Genomic DNA, 25340 nt, shown 5'->3' with positions numbered 1-25340 from the left:
TTCTCACTGTCCAACTTTTTCTGATGGTGATTTTGACTGTTTGTGGTTCAGAGTCTTAATTCTCACATATTTATTTGTAAACTATTTCTGTTCTTTCCAGTCTTTCTTTTTGCTTGATTATTCTGGCTCAGAGGCCAGCTCTTCTGGTAACAGGAACAGCTTGATCAGAAGGAGTCATTAGACCATGAGATAAATATGTGCAGTTAGTGCTGGGACACATTTGGAGAGGATAAAGAAAAGACAGGAAAGAAATCTCTAAAACTGTGCTAGGCACAATGAGAGAAGCAAGCATCACGATAAATCAGCACTTTGGGTTTGGAGAAACATTTGTAGGACACTATCAATTATTTCTCCATTCTGTAGAGAACAGGGATTCATGATTTATGTTTCTTTGTCATGACAAGTCTTGACTCTTACACATGAGATTGTCCTGGGGGAATCTCAAGCTTGGCAGAGCATGAGGCTGTTTGGATAGACTTAGCTACTTCCATCGTAAATCTTAGTTAAGAGATCTGTTGTTAATAAAGAAAGCTAACATTTTAAATTTGTTTTATCTGTTTTCTTCCACCTTTGTTCAACTTTCTTTGTAGAACGTTGGCCTGAGAAATGATTTCAGAAATGTCTCGACTCTAAATATTCCATTAAAATTTTTTTCCAATTTTACTGAGATAAAATTAACATATAAAATTACATTAGTTTAAGGTGTACAACATAATGATTTTATATAGCTATATAGATATCTGTATATATATCAAATGCAAAATGATCATCACAATAAGTTTAGTTAACATTCATCACCTCATGTAGTTACAAAGTTTTTTGTGATGAGAACTTTTAAGTTCGTAACAACTTTCGAATATACAATACAATGTTATTAACTATAGTCACCATGCTGTACATTATATCCCCAGGATTTATTAATCTTGTAACTGGAACTTTGTATCTTTGGACCACTTTCAACCATTTTTCACACTCCTCATCTCCCAGGTCTCGCAACAACCAATCTGTTCTGTTTCCATGAGTTCGTTGGTTTTTTTTTTTTTTTTTTAGATTCCAAGTTAGTGAGATCATACAGTAGTTGCCTTTCCCTATCTTATGTCACTTAGCATAATGTTCTCAAGGTCCATCCATGTTGTTACAAATGGCAGGGTTTCCTGCTTTTGTACGGTCGAATAATTCAATTGCATATATCTATATATATACACCACATTTTCTTAATTCAGTTATCCATCAGTGGACACTTAGGTCATTTCCATGTCTTGGCTGTTGTAAATAATGAGACAATGAACATGGGTGTGTGGCTATCTCTCCAGGATCCTAATTTCAATTCCTTTGGATATATTCTCAGAAGTGGGATTGCTGGATCATATGGTAGTTCCACTTTTTAATTTTTTGAGAAACCTCCATATTGTTTTCCATGCTGGCTGCACCAATTTTCATTCCCACCAACAGTGTGAAAAGTGTTCCTTTTTCTCCACATCGTGATCAACACTTGTTATCTTTTGTCTTTCTGATAATAGCCATTCTAACAGGTGTGAGATGATATCTCCTATGTCCTTGTGATTTTGATTTGCATTTCCCTGATGATTAGTTCCATTTGGTTTTAATTTAGTCATTGAACAACATAGATTTTCTTTATTCATTTAGTCATTCAACAAATATTTATTGATTGGGTACTAATCATATTTTGTTTGTTGTAGATGATGCAAATACAGTAGTGAACAAAACAAAGTCCTCGATCTCATGGAGCTTAGGTTCTAGGGGAGAGATAGATAAAGTACAGTTCAACATAAGCATTCATAATCTAATGCCAGGTGGATACACGTGCTATAAAGAAAGGTTAACAAAATGAGGGGATGGTGAGAGAAGTGTATTTAAGTATGTCCTGCAGGGAAAGTCTCATTGAGGAGGTGAAGCTGGAGCCAAGATCTGAATGAAACTGGAGTGAGCCACGCAGAGATCTGTAAACAGAGAATTTCAAAACTGAGGGCAAAACTAAATAAGACTAGATGCCTTTGCTTTCTGGAGGTCATTTTTTTCCCTTGCCAGTTCTTTGCTATATTTTTCATCAACATCCAAAGCCATTTTTGTCTATACAAAAAGTTCTGGAAAAATTCTATTTCTTGTGGTTGAGAAGGGTAGAGGAGAAGAAGAGAGACATCCACTTGGAATGGGCAGTGAAAATGCAGAAAATGTAGAAATAACAGAACATCGTGCCCCAAAGACTTTCAGGCTCTGCCTAGCATCCTGGCAACTTTTGCAGTCTGGCCTTCAGAATGCACAGTCCAGGCACGAAGGAGTTGTTCTACTACAGTTTGATTGTAACTTGGAGCACCCCCAATGCAGGATGAAGAATTACCCTAGACAGATCTATGTGGCAGAGTTTGGATTAAGCCCTTGCCACCTGGAAGGCAGCTCAGCTTTCTAACACAGGGCTATGGAGGCAGCACTCAAAAACTCTTATGGCTTCCTTTCTTCTTCTTCACAGATCATCACTCAAGACTCATGTTCTAAGGAAACTGACCACTGGAACATTTATTTGTGGCAGGGATTGCATTCCAACCAGCTGTCTGATTTTATTTCTTAACAAAAAGCCTAGCTACTCAAAAGAATGTAAAAACTGTTGGTGGCAATGGTCTCTTGGAGTGTCATGTGATTACAGCACAGATGGTACTGATATCTCTCATACTCACTCTTCTCTGGGAAAGGAAAGAAGTCATGTGAAAGTGTATGAGTAGGATGAACACTGGCGTGGCCCTCTTTCTAACATGACAAAATTTGATAAGAGGAGAGCAGCTATGGAGTAAAGGGATAGCTTCTCCGATTCCTGGCTTCAAGCCCGAGAAGATATCCCAGACCACAATGGGGAGAAACAACTGAGATGCCCACCCAACTCCCAATCACCTCTGCCTCCTGACTATTGCCTGGTCTTGGACCATCTTAGCACGTCCATTTGTTCATCCATTTGCCTGGTTCCAGAAGGGACTTAAAGTGGTAGCACAGACACATTTTTAGGAACTATGGGAGCCAGCACGGCAGACCACACTGTGGACTAACATTTTGGGGTGCTGAGTAGCCATCCATTTAGCGCTCAAAGGACAGGTTTTCAAAGCTATTCTGGGGGGAGGGGGGTGGCTGAGGGCTCTGAAGCTATTCTCTCCACTTCCCTATCCTACTCAGTTCAAGATCATGGTGAAATATATTCCATGAGAGACCAATCTTAAAAAAAATGACTTATACCTTGTTATTTGATACTATTTTCTGTAATTATTAATGTCTTGTATTTATTGTGTGTTATCTCAGAAGAAAATATTCCTCCTAGGTGATCTTTCCAAAAAACACCAAAATATTATTCTTTTAAACATCAATACATACATGCTGGGAACTGGCGTGTATGAGGTGGCATAATATGGTTAGAGCCCCACGCTGCAATCAGAATACCTGGGTTTAAATCCCTGGTCTACCTTTAACCTGATCTTCAGCATGTGACCTAACCCTTGGTGCCTTTGTTTCGTCAAATGAGGCAACCTCAAACCAACCTCAAAAGGTTATTATGAGGACTAAATTAAATAATTCATATAACCAGATAATATGTTATAGCATTAATAAGTCCTCAGTAAATATTAATTGTTATTATTAAGCACCAGCTAACTGCTAAGTACTTTAAAACACTGATTTCCATACTTTGATATGTGCATCAGTAAAACACTATTATGTGTACCTAATATATGCCTATTTATTTACAAATGAGATGAAAGTACTATTGTACCAATGTACTGTGTATATTATAAAGCAGTATCAAACTAGAATTTTTTAAAGGATGAGATAAAAATAAAATATAAAAAGTTTTTTGCACACTCAGGTGGATCATCTTGTTTACTTCCTAACATACGTACACCTCAACTTAAGGACCAATAGAATAGTTCATATTTTATTAAAATTTTATTTTTATTTTAATGATTTTTGATATGTTTCCTGAAAAATTCTGCTCTTCTCTGAAATCTTACTATATTCTGAGTCTCAGCAGCACCGGTATGTACATGGGCTCTTGGCCTGAGATAGGGACGCTCTTAGGAGCTGTTAGCTTTGTGAGAACATTCAATCCCACCCCAAGTGATCCCACGCTACCATACTTCAGTACCTAGTTCTATTGTTTCAAAGCTCCAGCTGGTGTTCTCCTACTGTATCTTAGCTGAGTTGTAAATTAAGATTTAAATCCATGATGTTGGATTAATGTCTGTCTCCTCACCAGACTATAGGCCCCAGGAGAGGAGGGACCAGGTCTGTCTGTGGTCACATTGTATTCCCAGCTGACAGCACATGCGTGCTGGTGCTTGGCATATGGTTGATACTCTGTGGAACCTGGCAAGTGAGTGGGTGATATAATGAAGTATTCTTCTCTGCTTTTCAGTTGCAACTTCTCACTGCTACTGTGTCCTGTCTTAGTTGTCAGCCATTTTATACCCAAGTATCTATCACAGATTTCTCCTCAGAGTGAAGTACCAGGACTTTGTGATGGCTTTTTGCTACTTGGAGGGTTGAATTACTGGCAGTCTCTTCTCCAAATAATTGAGTAAGGGTAGAGGGAGAGGGAGAAGAGGAGGCTGGGTACAGGAGAGACAAACAGAGGGAGAGAGAAGGAGGGAGGTAGAAAGAGAGATTTCTCATAAGGCTTATAGTCTGAGTAGATAAAACTTAAAATGGATCTTTCAATTTCTTTCCTCTTTGCTTTATTCCTTCTAAAACATTAAACTGTGGCGAGAGTGCACATTTATCATTGCTGGGCTACAGTGAGTAGTTATATAAGGTTCCATCCAACTGCATTTCCTGGTTCTTCCCAAAGGTCGTTAAGAAGCTCCTCATTAGTAGCTTATACAGCCTGAAGGTAGGATATGCATCAGTAGCACAGGAAGGGTGGGAACCCTTCAGGAGAGGTGAGAACCTTAAGGAAGCTATACATTTAACTGGCTTGTCTCCTGATGCCGTGTAAGCCTGTCTTGTGTTAGGGGTCTCCCAGCTGCTCCCCTCAGATCCATTTTTAATTATAAGGCTAACTAGACATGGTCTGATTTACAGAGTTCTGCCTCAGGTGGAGGTGTGTGAATCGAGAATGCTTACAAATTCAGGTTCTCTTCACTGTTCCTTTTTTGTTTTGTTTTGTTTTGCTTTTTGGCCATGCCTCACGGATGCGGGATATTAGTTTCCCAGCCGGGGATAGAACCCGTGCCCCCTGCAGTGGAAGCACAGAGTCCTAACCACTGGACAACCAGGGAATTCCCCTCTTTACCGTTCTTTCTGACTATTGGGTTCCTGGGTTCCTAGAGGACTCAGAGGTGAAGTTTAGTGGGATGGTTAAGTGCCCTTGAGATCAACACCTTATGAATGGAAGAGGAAGAAAGGCTGAGAGGGCCAAGGGAGAAGTTAAGCTGTGATGCAGGCCCAACAATTTTGTCTAACTCCCTGGGAAGCTCTGGAGTTAGAATGGCTCTTCAGAGTCATCCACAGTTGGACTGAGATGGCCTGGACTCTAAAATACCAAGTCATTTTGTCTTTGGATGTGGGCCACTCTGGGAAGGGCGTGACTTTGGGTGAGCTGGCTCTCTTCAGTCTTGGCAATCTCTGAAGGGGCTGACATCATTCTAAGCAGCAGAGGTGATAAAGCCTTCAATGAAAGAAAATCCCAGCGTCTAACACATTGACCCTTGTAGGGGAGAAAAATCTTTCTGCCTGTCTAGGTTTTTGACTAGGGCCCTTGTAACAGAAGACAGGTTAACAAGAGAAAGACAAACGGAAGTTTATTAACATATTTATTTCATGAATACCTGGGAGAAATCTAGGGAATGAGTAACCCAAAGAGATGGCTTAGAATTCAGGCTTCAGTACCATCTTTAGCTAAAATAACGAAAAGTGTATAGGGCAGGCAAGTTTTAGGAAGGGGACCAGGACATGTATGGTAAAGAGGGTAAGGTTATTATGCAGATTTAAGCCTGTGCCTTTTTTATTGATAAGTTTCATATGACTTAGAGTCATCCTTCTCTTCCTAGAAGGAAACACCCCTTACAAACGGAGGTTTCCTTAATGTAAGTTTCCCTTACAAAAGGGTAACTTCTAGTCTGTTTTCAGAGCTTCTCCTGTGTCTGCTGTTTCTCAAAATAATCAGGTCAAAATAATTCTAAGGCCAAAAAGACATATTTTGGGGGGATATAATATATTCTGGTCTCCTATACCTTCAGTAGTCTGAGAAGCTTTATATAGGTTATGTGCACAAGAAGAGTACCCAAATGATGAGTTAAAACATAGTTGAAGTAAAATAATGCAGTGGAGTACTAGGAGTCTGTGCTCTGAGAGCTGATTATTTATTAAATATCCAGGAATCTTGCAAGCCAGTTGATCAAACATTGGCAACTTGAAATGGGCCGTGGTAGGATTATTTAGACGACAGAAATTGTCAACTACTGCAAATCGAGGCCTGTAGGCTTTTTTTACTCCAGAGAGATGATTTAGTAGCACACCACTGAATATATGCCTATATCATTGCATTTTTAGGAGAACTGAAAATACCCACAAACCACATGTTTCATCTCACAAAAAAGTTCTTTCTCACATGATGACTGTCTTAAAATTTCACTATTAGAGCTTCATATCATCAGCTTGAACTGACTACCTCTAAGGTGATATAGAGAAATGTGTAAGGTTGATGTCTTTGTCCTTGTGGGCAGCTATAACAAAAATACCATAGCCTGGATGACTGAAACAACAAACATTTATTTCTCACAGTTTTAGAAGCTGGAAAGCCCAAGATCAGGTCACCAGCATATTTGGTATCTGGTGAGAGCTAGCCTTCTGATTCATAGATGGCTGTCTTCCTGCTGTGTGTCCTTATGTGACAGAAAGAATGAGAGAGCTCTCTCAGTTTTCTTTTATAAGGACATTAATCCCATGTATGAGGGCTCTACCCTCACAACCTAATCACCTCCCAAAGGCACCACCTCCTAATACCAACACGTTAGGGGTTGGATTTCAACATATGAATTTTGAAGAGATGCAAATATTCAGTCCCTTGCAGTTTTACAATTACACCTAGGACTGAATCCTACCTCTGCCACTTTCAGCATTGAGACTTGGAGAAGTTAACTTCTCATATTTTTCTTTATCTATAAAACAGGGATCAGTGATACCCACTTTAGCTTTACAAAATAAAGGAGAAAAAGTTATTTAGTGGTAGGTGTGCTGCAAATATTACTCTGCTTCCTTAACATCGGCCCTTGGCAAGCATGGATTTCCTCCTTGGGACAAAGTTTGAAGTGGGCATGTTGAAGGAAGTTTGGTGTTGTTTTTTAATGCATCATTTTTAAGGTGAATGCACTGTTTGAAAAATACATCATTTTCATTTTAAATCAAGATGTTTGGCATCATTTTCTGCTGATTTCAGCACCTCCCCCCCACCCCACTTCCCCCAAATCCCCTCAAGCATGCCTGCTGTGACTGTGGTCCTTGCTGACTCAGGCCTTCCCTGTCCAGCTTCCCCAGGCCAGTTGCTCCCTGGTGAGGTCTTGTGATGGGGAAGCTGCAAGCACACTTCAAAACTAAGGACCAAAAAGATAATGCAAGCTCAGAAAAATTGTAAGGCAAGGAAGAAACTCTGTGGGACTGTGGTGCTCCTGTATATTCCGAGGGTTGGAAAGCACAGTTTCTCTGGCTTATAATATAAAAATTGGCCAAGATTAAGATCAATTCCAGATTAAGGGGGAAACCATTCTTGAGGCACAGGTTTTCAGTTGTGTTGGATGTCTTTCCTTTTGCAACCCTCCCCTGGGTACTGAGGAATGAATACTCTTGGTGAGATGGGGGACCAGGCCCTTCTCACACACACCTATGATTTTCTCTTCCCCTGCTGATCTGTAGCCAGAGAGTCCCCCTGTCGTGTTAATACCACAGCTAGTGGAGGTAAGGGCGGGTAGGCAACCCACACAGCAAAGGGCATCAGCAGCCAATCCAAGCTATATGTAGGGAGTTAAAAGGTCAGGAGTCTGGGTGTCTAGGGTCGGGAGTAGGAAACCATATCATTTGATTTTCAAACTGAAACTCTTGAGAGCTAAGTGAGGCATGATGAATAATTAGGCCAGGACAACAGGTATTACCTGGGACTGTTCTTGTCAAACCAGAAGGTATGGTTACCTTAGTAAAGGGTCACAAAGGTAACAGAGATAAGGTCATATGTCAAGAATCTTATGCAGAAACATAGGAGACTCTCTGCCTGTCGGTGTCTAGGTGCTGTGGCAATGATCTGGAAAATGTAGGTGGTCTTTATGTACTTGAAGCTCATGAGGACACATCCAGTAGTGGAGTGGATAATCTGAACCCATAGGTGGGTGGCAGATGGACTATTTTAGTTAAGAAGGCGGTCCCTGGCATCATATTACTTGGTTCAAATGCTACTTACCAGCTGTGTGATGCTGGGTGAGACGATTAGTTTCCCTATGCTTCAATTTCCCCATTTGTAAAATGGGATATTCCTAACTATCAATACTTTGTAGGGTCATTGTGAGTTGCAAATGAGAAAATACATGTAAAGCACTTAGAATAGTGCCTGGTTCATAGTAAGTGTTCAAGGTATATTAACTGTTAGTTTTGTTTTCTTTATTGTTATCAACAAATCAATGGACTCACAATTAGAAGCTAAGGTTTGAGTCAAGTCTTGCTACTTACAAGGTGTGACTTTGTGAAAGCCCCGTATCTCTCTGAGCCTTGTTTCCACCTCTGTAAACATGGGGTGTTCACAGTACTTACCTCAAAAGTTTGTTGTAAACAAAAAATGAGAGTCTATGTATGAAGGCACTTTTAAAACTGTAACAGCCTTATGGAAATGTCAGGTTTTTAAAAATTATTACTTATTATTGTAATTAATTGACAAGTGGTAACTGTAGTAGTCTATAAGTGAGGAAGACAGACCCTGAGCTTCAGCCCTGCCTAAATTATAATGACTGTGCATTCCCTTTTCCATGGTAGTTGTTATTTCCATTTCAGTCTCACCATTATTCCATGAGGTGATCAGATATCACCCCTATGTTTCAGAAACTGAGGCCCTGAAAGCTTATGTGACTTGGTCAAGATTGATCTGTGGCCCAACTGGTCTTAGGACCAAGTCTTCTGACTTTGAGTTCAGTGTTCTTTCCACACCTCCATGTTGCCAAGCTAAATATTTAGAATTATATGAATGTTTTGTTCTCAATTCTCCACTTAAGTTTGCCTGGTTTTATAAACATTACCTACCTCCAATGAAATACCAGTGTTTATATCTGTCATTTTTGCATGTACAATGTTCACAATAGTATATTTCTAACTTCTGGAATTTTAATTACTTGAAAAGTCATCATAGTTTTGTGAGAAATCTCACAATTTCTCAATGATAATTTATAATTATTATTACAAATAAAATATATTTACATATATTTTACATATTTTTCTATGTGATTTAAATCAGATGGTCTCTCAAACTTTGCAACTTGCTTTATTTATTTATTATTATACCCTTACCTTTCCTCAGGCTTTTAAAAGTTTAGGGTAAACAGCCAATTATAAAACTTTAGGAGAAAATATATTTATGACATCAAGATGAAAAGATTTTTTTTAAGAAGTTACCAAAAGCTGAATCAAAGTAAAAATGGAATAAATTTTACTACATTAAAATGAAGAACTTTTGCATGAAAAGACACCACTGACAAAGTTAAAAAACAATGTTAAAAAGTTTAAGGAGGTGAGAGAATAGAAGAATGTATTTGAAGTGTAAATAACCAAAACAGAATAGTAATCAGGTTGTGTGAAGAACTAATAAACAAGAAAAAGTCATACTGGGTAAAAGGTATGATCCAAAAATTCACTAAAGAGATGTCACAAAAGACCAATAAACAAGGAAAATATGCTTATTTCATTAGTAATGGGAAATGCAAAGAAAACAGTAATGTGGTAGCAGCTCATATATATCTTACTGGTAAAAATTAGAAATTTGTCAATACTAAGTGTTGGCTAGAAGGTGGAGAAATACTCCTGTACTTTCCCGTGGAGTGTAAATGGTGTAACCACTTTAAAGTTACTTCAACCTACTACGGTTGAAGATTTGTATACCTTATCATCCAGCAGTTCTACTGCTATGTATTTTCCTCTTTTAGAGAAATTTACACACGTGTGCAAAGGCTTAAGTACAAGAAAATCTATTGCATTATTTTTAGTCATAGTGAAAATAGGAAAATACCTAATTGCCCTAATTCTCTTATCAGAGAAGGGAAAAAACAATCGTGATATATTCATCCAACAGAAGACTATACAGCAGTTTAAGCAAATAGACAAGACGCACGTGTATTAACGTAGATAAATTGTAAGAACACTTCTGAATGTAAAAAGCAGGATGCAAAAGGCTATTTATGGCTAAATTTCTGTAAAATTTAAAAATACACAAATAATATTAATTATTGCTATGGATACATGTATATGAAGTACAAGAATACAGTCATGGACGGAAAACACTTTCTAACTTCAGGGTATTGGTCACTTCTGGGGAAGAGTCTTCAACTCTGACACATCATTTAAAACTTGTTTGAAGCAAACTTAAGAATATAAATATAATAAAAAGAGAAACAGCTCTGGTTTAGGGTTTCAAAGTTCAGTGGTGCCTCTGAGCGATCCTGTGATTTTCCACACGTCCCTTGAACTTTCTGGGGGATAACATTAGGTCAGGGTTTCAAACATTTTTTAGCAGAGGAACACTTCATTCAAAGAAAATCTGAAAATCCTTCACAATGTGTGGAACAGGTGAAATCAAAACGGCTCAGGCAGAACCTGGAGGGCAGAGCCACGGTGGACGCAGCGCAGTTGTTTCCACTTGCCATCACCACCACTCCCTCCGTGGAGCCCAGGGATTGGCAGAAATCAGTTTGCAGACCCCTAAGTTGGGTGACCTCTAAGGCAGCTTCTCCTTCTGACAGCCTGTGTGTCTGTGGCACTATGTATTTCTTAAACAACAGCGTACAGGAGGTAAAGCCTATTTCTCTGGTGAGTCCCTGCCGCATATAAGAGCTCTGTAGGAAACCATTCTTCCATCTGGAAAAATGGAAGAATGCTTTTCACTGTGAATAACTATCTCCTAACCTGGCCATTCCACAGATTTGAATGTCAAGAACAGGATTTCTCCCCATTTTTAAAAAACAGTAATTCATTATCTTTTTGCTGTTTGTATGGCTTCCTTACCTCCCTAAACTTATATCCTTACCATTCTTCACCCTGATCTTACTTATTCTAAGTAAATATCATTGAATGAATGGATGTCTCCTGGGTTTGGTCCTTTCTTTCCATTCTGTCACAGTCACCTTCATTGACATTGTCATTATCTTGTGTTCATTTTGGTTCTGTGACTTGACAATGGTTTCCCTTCATCCAGGCTAAACTTGAGGCCCCTTCAAACTAATCTACCTGAGACACCTTTTTTTTTTTTTAAATGACTTTATTTTTTGAGTAAGTAATACATTCATGTGGCTCAACGTTCAAAAGGTACAAAAAAGGTAGGTTGGAATCTTGAAGACATTATTCAATATCATTTCTTTTGCCCATCTGATTTTTAACTTGATAGTATTTATTAAAAAAGACTTGTTGTTGTTGGAAGTATAGTTGCCCATCTGATTTTATAGCTAGTTGAGACATAGGTACAGGAATGAGAAAGACGGAGAGCAAAAGCTAGGTAAAATAATGAGGCTCAGTCTGTAAGCTGGCTTGCTCATCTTTCACCCCAGAATTAGAAAGACTGACCCACCCAGCCACGGACCCAGCTGGACAGCATGAGCCTTCCCGAGGCCTGGGAGGAGCCAGGGGCATCCACTTTGAGCAAGCAGGCCGGTTCCAACACGGAGAGAGAGGGAGCTGAGATGCACACACTCAGTTCCTTTACTCCAGCTTACCAATTAGACTAGTCACTCTCTGTTTCCTAGGGAGAGTGAGTGAAAGGGGGGACCAGGGCCAGGAGTGTTAAATCCTGTACAGCGCTCCACAGCTGGTGTGCTGATGGGTTACAGGTGTGCCACGAGACATCAGTCCCTTCATCCTCAGGCGGAGGATGGTCAGAGTCCTAGTCTCATCTTTTCACCCCTGAGTAGTCTCATCAGGACCCTAATTTCCCCACAGTTTACCCCATTGACCCAATATACTCATTTTCTGTGTGTGTGTCATGATGGCAAAAATGCTGGGATGCCCTGCTCTAAGCAGCAGTCTTCTCTGTATCCATAGATATGAAGCCAGGGCAAAGGAAGTCATCCCTCACTAAGTACATACAGAAAATCCTTCTCCCAACCCCCGTGCTTCCTGCCACCAAGTTCTCCTCCCTGGCCTCCCCGGAAGCAACTGATTGTATATATATATATATATATATATATGTATAACTTATATATATAATATGCAATAGACAATAGTATATATATATGCATATATACACACACACATATTTATAATATGCCGGTAAATATTCTACACGTTCTCCTTTTCCACACAAATCATGGAATAGGCCAAATGCTTTAACAAACTACCCTCAAATCTCTATGACTTAACACAATCAAGGTTTATTTCTTGCTTGTGTTCCAATCCAGTGTGGCCTTTGGGCCATGAGGGGACCACTGTAGTCTTCTCCAGGGGCCATTAATCATTCCCAACTTCCTTTAATCTAGCGGTTCTGCGAGTCCCTAGTGTTTGGGACCTCTGCCAGATGTTCTACAGGAGCTAACAAAGGCAGAAAGACAGAGAACATGCAAGATTTAGGGGATTTTTAGAGACCGGGGCTGGAAATTATTTATATTACTTCTATCCATATTCACTTGGCCAGACCTTTGTCATATGGCCCCATGTGACTACAAGGAAATGTGGTCTAAGTGTCTGGCCAGGACAAAACAAAAATGGGGTGTGGTGAGGCCATAGCAGTGTTTGTTACACATGCCAGACAGACTGTTCTACACCTTGCTTTTTTAGCTTGACGGCAAATTTTAGAAAGCAACCATATCAGTTCATAGACAGTTTCCTCAGCCTTTCGTATACAGAGGCCCAACTGTGAGTTATACCCAGTTTTCGACTGCATGGAGGGTCAGCACCACTAACCCCTACCTTGGTCAAGGGTCAGGTGAATATTGTGATTTATTTAACCAGTCCATTGTTCAATCATCCTCAATGCTTTCTTTTTTCCCATTTATTCATCTGCAATGAATACTCTTGTCCTTATGTCATTCCACACATGTGCAAGCATATCTGCAGGATAAATTCTCAGATGAGGTGTTGCTGAATCAAACGGTATGGATATTTGGGCTTCCCTGGTGGCGCAGTGGTTAAGAATCCACCTGCCAAAGCAGGGGACATGGGTTCGAGCCCTGGTCCAGGAAGATCCCACATGCCGTGGAGCAACTAAGCCCGTGAGCCACAACTACTGAGCCTGCGTGCCACAGCTATTGAAGCCCATGTGCCTAGAGCCCGTGCTCTGCAACAAGAGAAGCCACTGCAATGAGAAGCCCGCGCACCTCAACGAAGAGTAGCCCCCACTCCCTGCAACTAGAGAAAAGCCCGCTTGCAGCAACAAACACCCAACGCAGCCAAAAATAAATAAATAAATAAATTTCAAAAACAAAACAAAACAAATGGTATGGATATTTGACATTTTGATACCTTTTGCTAAATTACTCTACTAAAAGGTTATACAAATTTATACTCCCAATAGCCATTTTATTGTTTAATCCTGCTGTGTAAAATATCTCTACTTTTTTCCGTGTTTGAATGAATATAGTTTCAGTTCATTTCCGCTGGGCCAGAGCGGCCACACTGGATGGGAACACAAGCAAGAAATAAACCTTGGTTGTGTTAAGTCATAGAGATTTGAGGGTAGTTTGTTAAAGCATTTGGCCTATTCCATGATTTGTGTGGAAAAGGAGAACGTGTAGAATATTTACCTGCATATTATATATAAGCAGTATGCATAGCCAGGCCTTGACCTCCTCCCACATCACTCAGGAGGTCTACATTTTCTACTTCTGTGCCCCAAGTGCACCTTGCGCCTCCAATCCTTAACCCATTGCTTCAACAGTTTCTTCCATTTCAATTCAGGTATAGTGAGCATTTCTTGAGAAACAATCAGTGTCAGGTACCAAGTAGAACACTTTACATCTCTTATTACATCTAATCCTCAAAAGCAAGTCTAGGAAGTAGGCATTTGCATGCCCATATTACAAATGATGAAACTGAGCCTCAGAGAGATTAAGTGAGCTAAGCTCATCTAATTAGTAGGTGGTATATTTTCATCAGATATTCTGAATTTGTTCTCCATTCTCCCCCTCTGGTGCTTTTCATACCAGAAGTTAGGGGAGAGGAAAGGAAACGCACACCCTTGAGTTGTCTCTATGTATATCCCAAAGCTGCCTCCCCCGAGCAAGCCAAGTTTTCTTTGAATTCTCATATTTATATTAAAAATGCATATGGGTTTTGATTTTCACTTTTAAATATATCTGCATTTTAAAAAATATTTAAAATATTTCAAACTGCTTGCTATCAAGTATAACTGAAACTCCAGAAAGCTGCCAGTTTCCCTTGTGGCTTGGTGAACCCTGGCCCACTGCTTCCAGGGCAGACAAAGGAGCATGGTTCTGTATGTTGGTGCCCCACGGAGAGGCTCCTACCCATCCTTCAAAACCCAGCTCATACGCTGCTTCAACATCAAGCCTCCATGCAGGGTCAGCAAGCCCAGAGTGGTGTCTCTGTCCTAGAGAACCATGAACTACAACATAACCCTGTGCCTTGTACTGAAACTACACAGCGTCTTTCTTTTGACTATAACCTTCATGGATTCAGTCCATCTATCATATATCTTCAAGAACTTTGCAACAGAGAAGAGGCTTGTTAGATTTCTAATGAACAAAGCATTGAAGATAAGTGAACGCATTATTGTGTTAACCACTTTTACTTTTCCAAAGGAATTGGGAATTGCCAAAATAATGAGAGCCTACTTCTGAGTCCCAACTTCTCTTAAACACTCCTAAGTCTTGCTTTAAGTAGTTATGTTAGCCTGGTTCTCCCTTGGAAAGCACACATTTAGCTTGCCCATGCAGATACACCCGATTCCCAGCCATATCCCTGACACATTCATTGACACTGGGCATGCCATTCATTTCTTCTCCTGTCTCTGGAAAAGGGGGATAATTGCATTTGCCAGTTACCACTCAGGAATGCTGTCAGAGTTGATGAAACTATGTTTCTAAAAGGCCTCTTTGGGAGTAATATGCCACATAAACCCCAGTCCCCTATTAAAGTGGTTCTTTTAGTGCTTATTTATTTAGTAGTTGCCTAGAACACTGATATTTCTTCCTAGATAGTTCATATTGAGTTGCTGGATGCCTTAATACTCAGGACCAAACAGAATTTTTTTTTTTAAATTAATTAATTAATTAATTTATTTTTGACTGTGTTGGGTCTTCGTTTCTGTGCGAGGGCTTTCTCTAGTTGCGGCGAGTGGGGGCCACTCTTCATCGCGGTGCGCGCGTCTCTCACTATCGCGGCCTCTCTTGTTGAGGAGCACAGGCTCCAGATGCGCAGGCTCAGTAGTTGTGGCTCACGGGCCTAGTTGCTCCACGGCATGTGGGACTCTCCCAGACCAGGGCCCGAACCTGTGTCCCTTGCATTGGCAGGCAGATTCTCAACCACTGCGCCACCAGGGAAGCCCCAAACAGAATTTTTGTATCTATAACCTTCTGATGAGAATTAAACTTGGTACCTTTGCTTTCTGCTTTTGGAAGTTTTCAAGTTGATTATCTCTATCAACATGTCCAGGCCATTCCTAGCCAAATACCGGTGCATATTTGAGTTAATAGGTAAAACTACTGCATCCTTGTAATAGTTGAACATATTGGTATTTTTCTGTCTCATATTATCTGGTATTTTAAGAATTGAATCTCAGTATTTAAAAATCTCACAGTTTTCATGAAGCATCCATAATTCTACCACCTGAGTCTCAGGTCGGTTGCTCCAAATTAGCCATTCCTTATATCGGACGATAAACCATCTAAGAACTAAATGGTCTGAATTTTTAAATTCTAGTAACTGTCTATAAATGTACTGTCCAATAGTTACTAGCCCCAGAAAATAAAAATTTCAGTCCCTCAGTTCCAGTAGCTTGCAATTCAATTGCTCAATAGATCATGTGACCCATGGTTACTGTGTTGGGCAGGACAGTAATAGAACATTTTCACATCACAGAAAGTCCTACTGGACAGTGCTGGTCTATAAAATTTGTATCTTAAGACTAATGTATTTAGCTGGAAGATTTTTAACTTTCTGCTCTTCCCTTTCACACCTGTCTTAGGTTTTTTTCCCCCCTCATACTATAATGAAAAATTTTAATTGTTTGGGCCTTAAAAATAGTCTCATCTCCAAGGCCACGATTTGAACACAAAGTCTGAGGAAAATGACATGTGGAATCGCCATCTGGAGGTTGGTGCAGCGGCAGATCCAGCCCTTTCTGAGAAATTGCCTGGGTTTGGAGTTACTCCCAGAACTCTGATTTAGCAGTTCCCAAGCTTATAGCAAGTCTGAAAGGAACACAAATCTGTTTTGTATATACAAATAAATCCTCGTACGCTGCATGCCATTCTCAGCCTGCCAGTTTCATCTGGCTGCTCCAGAAAATATAATTCAATAACACATTAGTTAACCTGCATGCAGGGAATGGGGCATTCTGATTATTGAAATGTTCTGGTTGAGTGATTAACCTGATTTTTGCAGAAAAACTGCCAAGGTGAGGAATTTTCTGTCCAAGATGTTGTGCCACTGTAATTCTCTCTTCCAGATGGTCACGGCTGCATTGCTTCTCTCCTCCAGAACTCAGAAATACATCTCTTTGCTAAAAACTTTCAAATATGCAATTGATACACTCTCAAAGAGGCCTCAAAAATAGATCAATAATGGTGTTTCAGATAATCTTAGAAAAAAGAGTAAACTTAGAAGGAAAAGTAATATCTTTGCCCAAATGTTACACAGTTGTAACACTCAAAGAGTTCCTAACAACAGGGCAACTTCTTCAAATAGTATAACTTCAAAATATTAATTCAGATATTTCATTTTCTTTAGTAATAAATACTTAAAAGTGCTTACTAGATGTTAGGCAACGCTGCAAGGGCTTTGTAATTATTAATTCATTTAATTTTTATAACCACCATAAAATTAGGTACCAGATTATTGTATTCATTTTCAAGATGAAGAAACTGGCACAGAGAGTTAGGGATGGGCCAAGCTGATCTATCTGAATGCTCACTGGTACAAGAAGTTGTAGCATCAATGAGGGAATAACTAGGTTTATGAGAGGGTGCCCAGCTGAGTTAGGTGGCTCCTACTTCCCCCCCTTCCCCTTCCCAAATATTAGAAGAGTAGAGTTGAGGGGCCAGTACGCGGAAAATCTAAGAGGGACTCTGGCAAGGCTCAATTAGGCCCAAAGTAAAAAATGGGAGTTAAGGAAGGCTTTTCTTAATTTTTACTTAAGTAATTCTTACCTGTAATGTGTAAGGTTGTTAGGGATATATATAATTCATTCCATTTTAATAGATTTGTCTCTCAAAGGCAATTAATTTTTTTTCCAATTGAGCAATGGGCTAGCACTGGGGGGGGATGAAAGCAGCACAGAATTGACTAAGACATCATTGTGATCCTTGATGGGTTCCCAATTTAACTGGGAAAACAGTCAAACGGAAACCAATAATCGTGTAAAATATGTTATGAAACACATATGCTGCAAGGGAGGGTACAAAGTGCTGAAAGAGCATAGAAGAAAGAATGGTCAGTTTTGACTTGGGAAATCAAAGCATGTTTCAGAGAGGAGTAGCTTTTGAGATCCAGCTTCAGAGATGAGTAAGAATTCAGGCAAAAAGGGGGAGGAAATTCGAAAGTATAGTTGTGAAACCCATACATCTCAAAGATTTTGACGAGTGCTGTAATGGTAAGAAGCCCTTAGTGGTGAAATAATGAATGGCAGTGTGTGTGTGTATGTGAGAGAGAGAGAGAGAGAGAGAGACGGAAAGTGTGGAAGAAGAGAATGAGCCTAAGGAAGGTTTTAAAGATTAAATGAGTTATCATTTTCAGACTACCCAGCAAATAGCAGATATCGGATTCAAGAATTTCTACATCTCATTTCATTGTACTTCACACCAAGGAATTTTTTGCCAAGTTTATTTTAACATTTAAGTAAAAGCCAATAAACAAATACTAGAAAAATCCAGTTTCACTTTCAAATGTGTTTTTCCAGAGTCCAGAAAATATTTTGAACTTCAGAATGGGATAAAGTGGGAAAAGTAAGACTAAATTTCTAAAAATGTTTTATTTGGGAAAACCTTAAATAAATCCTTGCCAGAGCTAAAGTGTTGGAACACTACCAATCCCCTCAACCAGAAAAAAATAAAATAGAATAAAAACATTGAAAATATGAGGAATGAATAACTAATCAAAGGAAAAGGAAAAGGTTTTCTTTGCCTAGAGAGGTTTCATTGAGGTTTTTTTGATGTTCTTATTAGCTACAGAATAGAGTGTAAGTTTTGGATTTAAAATATTACTTTATAGTTGTATTCAATTATGAATTTCTAAGTTTGCATTTTCTCTTATTTTCATCTTTGCTAATTTAATATCATGTTAATATGCCTCAGACAACCTTAGCAAGGGTGACTATAACAATTTTTTTAAACTTATTTTTAGTAGCCCAAAGGAGCATCTTCTTAACTATACTTTTGTCTTTTCTGGCAGATGACATTTGATCCAGAAATCTTCTTCAATGTTTTACTGCCACCAATTATATTTCATGCCGGATATAGCCTAAAGAAGGTAAATATACAGTGATTGTTTTCTTCTTTTATCATTAAGTAGAGAATTTTGCCAGCACTAATGAAAAAAATTATTTTATTTTATGGGTTTACCTATTTGGTAAGAATATCATTATCTTAGATCATATGTGATGCAGATTCAAATCTGACATGCTTAGAATTCTTCTAAATCCTGCTATGTCCAATATACTGACCGATAGCCACATGCCATTGAAATGTGACTAGTCTGAATGGTGTGCTTTTACTTTTTTGTTTTGTTTTTTAACTTTTATTTATTTATTTATTTTTTAATATTTGGGGTTTTTTAATCAGTCATTTTTCTACAGTTATCATAGTTTATTTTATTTATTTAGTTTTGGCTGCATCGGGTCTTCATTGCTGCATGCGGGCTTTCTCCAGTTGCAGTGAGTGGGGGCTACTCTTCGTTGCAGTGCGCGGGCTTCTCATTGCGGTGGCCTCTCTTGTTGTGGAGCGCAGGCTCTAGGCACGTGGGCTTCAGTAGTTGTGGCGCTTGGGCTCAGTAGTTGTGGTGCCTGGGCTTAGTTGCTCCACGGCATGTGGAATCTTTCCAGACCAGGGCTCGAACCCATGTCCCCTGCATTGGCAGGCTGATTCTTAACCACTGCACCAACAGGGAAGCCCCTGAAGACGTGCTTTAAGTGTACAATATGCACTGGATTTTACAGACTCAGTATCAAAAAATAATGTAAATTATTTCAATAATGTTTTATATTGATTTCATATAGAAATGATAATGTTTGAATATATTGGGTTAAATAAAACATTTTATTATCAACATTCATTTTACTTTTTAAAAACTTATTTTAATGTGGCTACTAGAAAAATTTTAAATGACATATATGGTTTACATTATATTTCTACTGAGCAATATTATTCTAGATGATTGTAACCAAAGAGTTTGCTGTGAATTACATTGGGTTTACCCATCACCCATTGGGTGAGAACTTAAGATTGCTTTGCTAGTACTCAGCTGTTGATGCTCATAGAGACAAAGTCCGGTTTTGCAGTTTCTATGCACTTGCAAAACATTACTTAGGTGCAGCCTGAATGCTCACATTTCCTAAATTAGTAATTCACATAAAAGTTTAGGTGCTAGCATCCCCAGTGCTGCAGAGTGAGGTTCTGGCCTGAATGAGTTTTGAGATGCAGAGGCAGTGCAGTTGCTTTTCTGCTGCCCACCACCCACTCCAGAGATTCCTAGGGCTCTCCTCCTTTGGTCTGTGGGCTCCAGCAGCCTTTGCTTTGTCAGCACAGACCTGATTTTCTTGTGTACTCCAGGCTCCCTCTTTCTGTCAGTTCTGGCTACTCAGATGCCACTTACAGAACTGGAAGGGAGTTTTCCCAAGCAAGCATTTGAAAAGATTTAGAAAGCTAGACTTATTCCAGTCATCCTTCCTCATCCCCAGCCCCAAGACTAGGCATCATTTTGTGTGATTCATTAGAATAAACTGTTGTAGGTGATTAAGGTTTTGTTTCATCACATTCAGAAGAACTGTAAATCAGAGATCCAATAAAAGTCAAAAGACAACTTAAATCTTTTAGAAGAGTGTATTTAAAGTGCTAAAGGGGTTTCAGTGACAACAAAACTTCTGAAAAACTCTGTCTTCCTTTAATCATCCCAGAATCCTGCATGGCCATTGCCCCAGTCCCTTCCCTCTCTCTCAGGTCCAGCCAGTTTTGGCAGTAGTTTCCCTCATCTCTACCCTGTCACCTTCCAGGTGTATTTTTTCCCCTGTTTTTTTGAAACTTCTGTCCTTTGCTGTGTAAATCAGTTAAGCCTTATTTGTACAATAAGACCAGGAACTAATGCTCCAAAAACAAAATTTGCCTCAACAGTGAGGGAAGGGTGGGGCAATTTATTGCATTTATTTTTATTTCCTGTTAACACTAAGAAGAAAAATGCTGATGTACTATATAAAATATATCTTTTTCTCCCCAGAGACACTTTTTTCAGAACTTAGGATCTATTTTAACATATGCCTTCTTGGGAACTGCCATCTCCTGTATCGTCATAGGGTAAGTGACATTCGGAGCTCAAGTTCCAGAAGGCTGTAGGGCCAGTGCTCTGGAAACGTGGGAGGAATCTCACATTTCCTGGACTCACACTGACTGGGTGAATTGTCTATTTTTTTCAGTATATCACCTCTTTACACATTTTTCTGACTCAATTCCAAGGCTTGCATGTCTTCTGACAAACACAAGTCTTCAAATCAAAGCAAACTAGAATTAGACTGTTGGATTTTCTCTGTGAGTTTTGAACTTCTGACTTAACGGAATGTGGATAATTTGGTTTGAATTATGTGAAGCACGTTGCCTTTTTTGGCTTAAATAACGCAGATACGCACATCGCATTCGTTTTCCTTCTTCTTGGCAGAACCTTACCTATAGTTGATGGGAGTAAAATAGTAACTATACGTTAAGGGTTTTCTTTCTAAGGGAAAGTTTACAAGAGAGCAGTCTGAGACAGACATCTCTAAATATCAGCAGAGTTGTTTAATGCTGGGATACATTGTAGAATGCAGACTTGTTTTTTTCCTCATTATATTTTATTGGTTAGGCAGCTAAGCCCCAAGTCTAACTATACGGACTCTGGCTTGCAGCTCATCATAAAGCAAAATGTGGTACAAAATGGTGAAGCCAATCCAATTCACTTATAATCCTATCCAATACATTAAATCTCCACTGCAGAAAACATGTACAGCTGCTATGACTACAATGGCGTGGATGTCTTAAATTGTCGATACAGCCAGTTCTACCCTGGAATTTTACTGCATACAGCTGTTATATACCTAACACAAGAAACTGAGGCTAAAAACACACATTAGTCACTCATCCAGCCTTTTCCTTATGAAATGTTTAGTGTGTGTCACTGGAAGGCTAAGGAGCTATCATTATTTGGACCTGAAAGTGGGGAGCGGCGGGGGTGGGGGGTGGTGGTTATTTTGAATTCTCTGTTAAATTTTTATTGATTCAAGCCTAGAACAACTCAGGCTACGTTATATGAAAATGCCCAGCATGGTTAAGGCCGTGAGGAAGCTGAAGATTTTAGCACCTGAAGGTGGAGGCTTGCAGAGATGTAGACTGGGGAGCCTTATAAAATCTGGACAACTAAGAGATCTATCAACTGTTTGTGATTGAGAGTCACAGTGGATTTGATCTTTCTCAAAGCTTGTTCGGGGCCGGGGGGGCTTCTCTGTTCTGTGGGTATGCCATAGCTAAATATCCAAATTTCAAAGCTGGCAAGGGCCTCAGAGATCTGTGTAATTAAAACCCCTCCTTCTGAAGATGAGGAATGTAACATCTTGAAAGGCTCATTAATTGTTTCAGTCTCACCATCTATGAGAAGTAGGACCTTGGTCAGGACAAAATTCAGAACTTCTGCTCTTGATCCGGTAGGTCTTTCCATCTCCCCCCTCTTCATTTAGCAACTTATCTTGAATTTCTATACATCCCTAATATTATTCCTATACATTGACACAAGACTCTGAGATGTGTGGACTCTATAAATGATTATCAGTTTATAGCAAGATTGATCTTTAGCAGTTCTATAATATGGAAATCTGAGATTTATAATAGATCCAAATTCTAAACTTGTGGACAATGCTGTCAAATTATGGCATAATCAGTTTCATTATTACTCTGTTTCCTTTGCATAACTGATTTTAAGTATATATAAGTGTATGCATTTATATAATATGCTTTACTATTATTAAAAATCTATACATCTATTTTTAAAGCACAATAATGTATAGTGTGTGTGTATGCTTGCACTTGTGCATTGTATATAATTGACTTGTTCTTAAAAATTTCAATTCAAGAGATCTAGTGATATGTATTTACTGGAGTTGAGAAACTCTTCTAATTGATTTTTAAGGCTGCAATCAATAATTTATAATGAAAAGTGATTTGAATAAAAAGTACAGCCCTGGCAAAACTTTTAGAACCATGTTCCTTGTTTGGACAACAAAAACTTGTAGGTTGCCTTCCTAATGTGGGTCATTAGGTTAAAGTGCAGAAGGGTTAGATAGTTTAAAGATTTTAGGATCTTATCCAGCAAGGTAAGGGAAACCGTTGAAGAGCTTTAGCTTGAGCGTGACAAGGTCAGATTTATACTTTAGGAAGGACATTCTGGTGGCCATGTGAAGTGGGAAAAAGGCAGCAAGGGGACTATTTTAGAGGCAATTTCCAGGCTAGGTTGGAAGTGATGAGGACCTAGTCTTAGGCAGTGGCAGTAAAGGTGGATATGGAGCTATCAACTTGTTGAAATCTTGAGAGAATGAGGTCATCCGGGGCAAGCATGTGGAGGGAGAAAGGAAGGTCCTTATGCAACAGCACTATTTGAAGAAAGGAAGAGGTGCCCATGAAGGACTAAGTACTGGGCCCAAGAAACAGGAAGCAAACCAGCAGGGAATGTATCTGGAAGTTAAAGGAAAAGGTAGATGGAGGGTGGACAGTGTCTAACACAGGAGAGGTCAAGTGGGATAGGCGTAGGTCCATTGGATTCAACCCCTAGGAAATAATGGGCGACTTCACACTTATGCTATGGGCAGAAATAGAGGAAGAGTATTGGTAGGTTCAGTTGTTTGGGGTACTGTACGATGAGAAACAATCATTTATTTTTATGCTGTTCTCCAGATACAATCAGAAATTTTGAAAGAAAGGCACACACTTAAATTCAGACCAAACTGACACTTTCATAATTTGGTGACTCCTGTTGTGAGTCAAACTTATACTTAAGTCTTAGAAAAAGTCTTAGAAAATGACCAGTTATATTTTCTGATAAATTAATGGTGGTAAGAACAACGCAACAAACATTTATTCAGTGCTTAATCTGTACCATGCCCTTTTTAAAAGTACTTTACATGGATTATTTCATTTAATCCTCCAAATAATCCTGTTAAGTAGATACTGTTATTACCCTCATTTAACAGTTGAGACAGCTGAGGTTCAGAAAGAATAACACAGTGTAAGTAATAGGGCTGGTATTAGTAACCAAAGAGTTTGGCTCCAGAGTCAAATTCTTAATGCCAAAAAATGTGCTTTACTTCTATGTATTGGTATCACTAAAAAATAGCATTTAGAATATTAAACTAAAGAATAAATGGTGTAAATCAGTCAATATTTACTAACATGCCCCTTGTTTCTTCATTTATCCCCTTAAAAGTTCTCACCAACATGAGAGATTTCTATTAGGGAACCCTATCTAAAAGAAATCCACATTTTTAAGGGGAAGAAGGGGGAGGCCTGAGTTTACGCAGATCTATTTATACTTGCATAAAATGGGCAAGAGGAGGGATTCAGGACAGTCAGTTAGATTGGACTCTGAGAATGATTTTATAAAGGAGGCAGATTCTGGGTAGTCATTTAGTGAAGAAGGATGAGGTAGTTGGATTTTCCATACTCTCAAGTGCATTAGTCCTGGTGGGTATGGGGAATATTGTGCAAGTTTCCAAGTTAGAGAGTAAAGTTTCACTGAGCAATGTAAGAGAATGTGGGAACTAAAATATTGGAGAGTCAACTGACAGATGGCCATGAAGCCCAGGATCAGCAATATATTATATTTTTATTTTTAAAATTATTTATTTTATTTATTTATCTTTGGCTGCACTGGGTCTTCATTGCTACATGTGGGCTTTCTCCAGTTGCGGAGAGCGGGGGCTACTCTTCGTTGCGGTGCACAGGCTTCTCATTGAGGTGGATTCTCTTGTTGTAAGCATGGGCTCTAGGCACACGGGCTTCAGTAGTTGTGGCACGCAGGCTCAGTAGTTGTGGCTCGTGGGCTCTAGAGCGCAGGCTCAGTAGTTGTGGCGCACGGGGTTAGTTGCTCCGCGGCATGTGGGATCTTCCCGGACCAGGGCTCGAACCGGTGTCCCCTGCATTGGCAGGTGGATTCTTAACCACTGCACCACCAGGGAAGCCCCAGGATCAGAAATTTATGAGAATGTGAAGGTCACAAAGAGTGATTGTGGAATATGAATGAAAACTCAGTTAGTGGGTCATGGTCTTCTGTAGGTAAACACTGTAATCAAACTACAGGTTGGTTTTAGAGCTGGATTCAGAGGCTTTAGTAATTTAGATCATTGGGTCCATTTAAATGAAAGAGTTCTTAACCTTTATTAACTTCATTTCATTTCAAAAATTAGATGTAAATCATCTTTCATATTACATGGGAAAGTTTAACAGTATCCTCCTGGCAATAAAGTCAAAGAAACCTTTAACGATTTTTTTATAGGATGGATTGTTCTTAAAGAATCAAATCATCTTTTCTAGTTTTCTCCCCCATTTTATCACTTAAGAAATATTTTAAATACATATCTGTTTTTAAATAAAACCCATGTGTTTGAATTATTTTGCTATTCATCTCCTTCATCTTTGGGGACTATTCCTTTATCTTTGACTCCATGTTTCCACTCTTTGGCCACACAGATATGTCATCACAATGACAAC

At 39.2% G+C, this 25340-nt stretch overlaps 1 protein-coding gene across 4 annotated transcripts in view; it reads left to right on the top strand.

Moving 5' to 3' along the window:
- SLC9A9 (solute carrier family 9 member A9) overlaps nucleotides 1–25340 on the top strand; it is a 560292-nt gene that overhangs the window by 23621 nt on the left and 511331 nt on the right. For all 4 annotated transcript variants that reach the window (XM_007188090.3, XM_057545832.1, XM_007188089.3 and 1 more), the window contains exons 3-4: nucleotides 18796–18873; nucleotides 20833–20909. In XM_007188090.3, coding sequence (XP_007188152.2) covers nucleotides 18796–18873; nucleotides 20833–20909 — 155 coding nt within the window. The remainder of the gene's footprint in view (nucleotides 1–18795; nucleotides 18874–20832; nucleotides 20910–25340) is intronic.

The sequence above is a fragment of the Balaenoptera acutorostrata genome, chromosome 4 (genome assembly GCF_949987535.1).
Source record: "Balaenoptera acutorostrata chromosome 4, mBalAcu1.1, whole genome shotgun sequence".
NCBI lineage: Eukaryota > Metazoa > Chordata > Mammalia > Artiodactyla > Balaenopteridae > Balaenoptera > Balaenoptera acutorostrata.
This window is presented reverse-complemented; position numbering and strand designations above follow the sequence as displayed.